Source organism: Micrasema longulum, unplaced genomic scaffold (assembly GCF_059751315.1).
Source record: "Micrasema longulum isolate JH-2025_06_02 unplaced genomic scaffold, ASM5975131v1 h1tg001008l, whole genome shotgun sequence".
In the NCBI taxonomy this organism is placed as follows: Eukaryota; Metazoa; Arthropoda; class Insecta; order Trichoptera; family Brachycentridae; genus Micrasema; species Micrasema longulum.
The window spans coordinates 122,475-125,513 of NW_028278196.1; the positions used below are offsets into that span (position 1 = coordinate 122,475).

Below are 3,039 nucleotides of genomic sequence, written 5' to 3' on the forward strand. Positions count from 1 at the left end.
GGCCACTTTACATACTGTGTAACATTCACCATTCTGTCTATATTTGAACATTCATATTCCTTCGATTCTTTCATCTGTTGACGTTTGTGAAGTTAAAGAGCTGAAACCTTTATTGTTTCGTGTGAGATTCATATGATTGAATTATTTCACCTACGTACTAGGCAACGCCTGAAAATATTTTTCAATTTATATACTTCTTTAAATTGAAACAAACTCAAAACATTGTTGATAAATCCACCTGGTTTTAAGAAGCAGTTTCTTGCATCAATTGAATAGGAAAAAGTCACACAAAGCCAAATCAGGTGAATTTGGAGGATGTTAGATGGTGCTTTGCAGTGCAAGATCCACGAGTTGGCTAACCACGAATCTGGTCGAAGATTAGCAAAAGTTGATGCACTCACAACTGCATGACTTTTACATATCAAAAGATGACAGTAAAATTTGGTGAGTGTCGATGAGTCATATTTATCAACATAACTAAATTAAAACAATTCAAATCGGTCAAACGAGAGTGCCATAGGGTGACGATTCCTGAAACATTTTTTATTGTATTTTGTCAATTGTTTTGACCGGAATCCTGTCTCCTCGTTCATACCCTAGATCAGAGGTAGCCTACTCGATAAGACCCGAGATATACTTTCTGAAGACTATGCGATCTATAAATCATTATGCCCCTAATGTTGCAGAGCACTGCAAAGGAACCCAAGTGCAGCATATCTCGATTGCGTGTTACTTGAAGATTAGGTGATCAGTCTTACGCCGATGCCAGGAAATATTGCAATGTAAAATCACATTTAAAACAAATACTTCATATTGACCATGCCAGGAATCGAACCTCAGATCTCAAGAATGGAAGACGAATGTGACATCCTCTATACTATGAAGTGTACTCTTAATTATTTATTCAGAATTTTTGGTTAAGAGAACCCATTGAGTCGAAAACACAGGTCCAGAGCTATGGTTCTATTTCACCCACGGTATTCTTCATCCGCCAGGTCAGTTTCTTTCGTACACATTAACCATACATTTTTTCAGGGCCATACTGCTAAACTTCAGAGAATTTTTTTTATGATGTACTTTTAATAATTTTCTCATTATTATTACTTTTTAATGAGCAGTACAGAAGTTCTGAGAAAGCCTTTATTTAGTTCCAATGAGGAACTTCAGCCCTACAGGAAATTGGATACAATATATGTTTTCTTGCGTGCGGTAAAAATTGAAGCATTAAATTGTACAGCAAAGTTTCCTGACAATGTACAAAAAAATAATAAAAAAACATTTGAATAAAAACGGATTACTTCGAATGACGTAACTGGTTCATAATAATCAACCTATCGTATGAAAGCTTTGGAAGATTTCCAGTTTGCTTGCCATGGGTGGACCAATGGGATGAATTGTATGAGAATAAGCGGAAACGTCACACACAGAGTTATTTCAGAAATGCAAAACTTAGAAAAATCATAGAGCTGTTAATACGATACGTAGAAATTAAAAAATACCACTGAACTTCCTCGTTAAAAATATATTTAAGGTGTTTTTTAATCGAATTTTGTCTTAATATTTGGTCATTATTTATGCCTACTTGGTAAAAAAAGCTTGAATGCTCTATATTTCTGTAGATGTGTTTTGGTCTGTTGGATAAAAACAAACTGAAGAGACAGTATGTTAGTCAAATACGATCTACTTTAATCCATCAACTACGGTCCAATCGGAAGTGAAATATTCCAAAAAATAATAAAGTTATGGTATGTGTCCATATGAGTGGATTCTATGAGAAAAGTGTCTGGGAATGCGTAAAAAAAAAAAATGCTTATAAGTAAAACTCATGTTTTTTTCAAGTTTTTTTTATTTAGGCACAGTTATCCACGATGGTCTAATCGTCGGCGATGGTGACTTCGACCTCTACACCCGGCTCGAGGTTAATGGTGGTGATCTGCTTGACAATCTCAGAGGGCGAGTGGAGATCGATAACGCGCTTGTGGATGCGCATCTGGAAGCGATCCCAGGTCTTGGAGCCCTCTCCGCAAGGGGTCTTCCTTGTGGTGATGCGGAGAATCTTGGTGGGCATGCGGACAGGTCCCTGGAAAAGAGAGAATATTCAACAATGTTTTGAGTGCGCCCAAATGTTTGCAGACAGGCTTCCCTTCTCAAAAATGTTTTACCTCCCGTTGCAACAAATTTAGAGAATATTCACACATGAGCAATTGCTTCAATCAAATATATTTGAAGTCAAAAGTAACAATATTTCAAATACAATCGCTAAAAATATGATAAAACCATTCGCAACGCGAGCAAGCGGACCATCCATAACAAAGTCCCGAGAGCTACTGGCAGTAGTACTGGCTTGCAAGATAATTGGTGCTCGTTAATTTCATACGCCGCAAATTATTCCAGCGTTTGAAGTAAACGCATTGGCATCACATTGGTAAACTTTTGATTGTATTTGTGATTTACTATAACAAGCACATACCATAGAACATAAAATAAAAAACATTGTAAAAAAACCCCCAAAGCAAGGAGGTCATTCATAAACTACAAAAGAAGTTGTAAATTGTAATGAGGTGCGGAGCCTGCGCTTACTAAGTTCACTAAGCTTGGATTGTTTACACGCAATTTCAGCCATATGTGTGGTACTTTGTCAATGTTGTCGGCGAAAACACAAATTAGGTACTTAAAGTTAGTTCCCCATTTGGATTTTATTACATTGGTTCTTATTTCAAAAATGTTTTCAACAATTGAAGAGTTTTTGCTCAACTGTTAACAATATTTTTGTTTGGTATGTCCAAGAAGAAGCTTGTTATAAAAGTGAATAAATATTTTCTCCGTAGAATTAAGAATAGTCCAGAAACCGCATACGCACATCAAACAGAAGGCGACTAAACTACTTATAAATGAGTAGGTTTACGTCTTAACCCCATTAATTTTTTTGTAGACGTCGCTCATTACGCATCTTCTGATTTGAATTTAACCATGCCGTGTTGTGTCCTTTTAAAGTGTAGAAATACTGCTAGGATCTTAAAGAAACAGGATGCAATCACA

The 3,039-nt window shown here is 36.3% G+C and overlaps 1 protein-coding gene across 1 annotated transcript; it reads right to left on the reverse strand.

Moving 5' to 3' along the window:
- Positions 1 to 910: 910 nt before the first annotated feature.
- On the reverse strand, positions 911 to 2,116 carry RpS20 (ribosomal protein S20). The gene has a single exon (XM_088232663.1). It carries the CDS (start codon positions 2,066 to 2,068, stop codon positions 1,874 to 1,876), a length of 195 nt encoding a protein of 64 aa, XP_088088789.1. The 5' UTR covers positions 2,069 to 2,116; the 3' UTR covers positions 911 to 1,873.
- Positions 2,117 to 3,039: the final 923 nt, after the last annotated feature.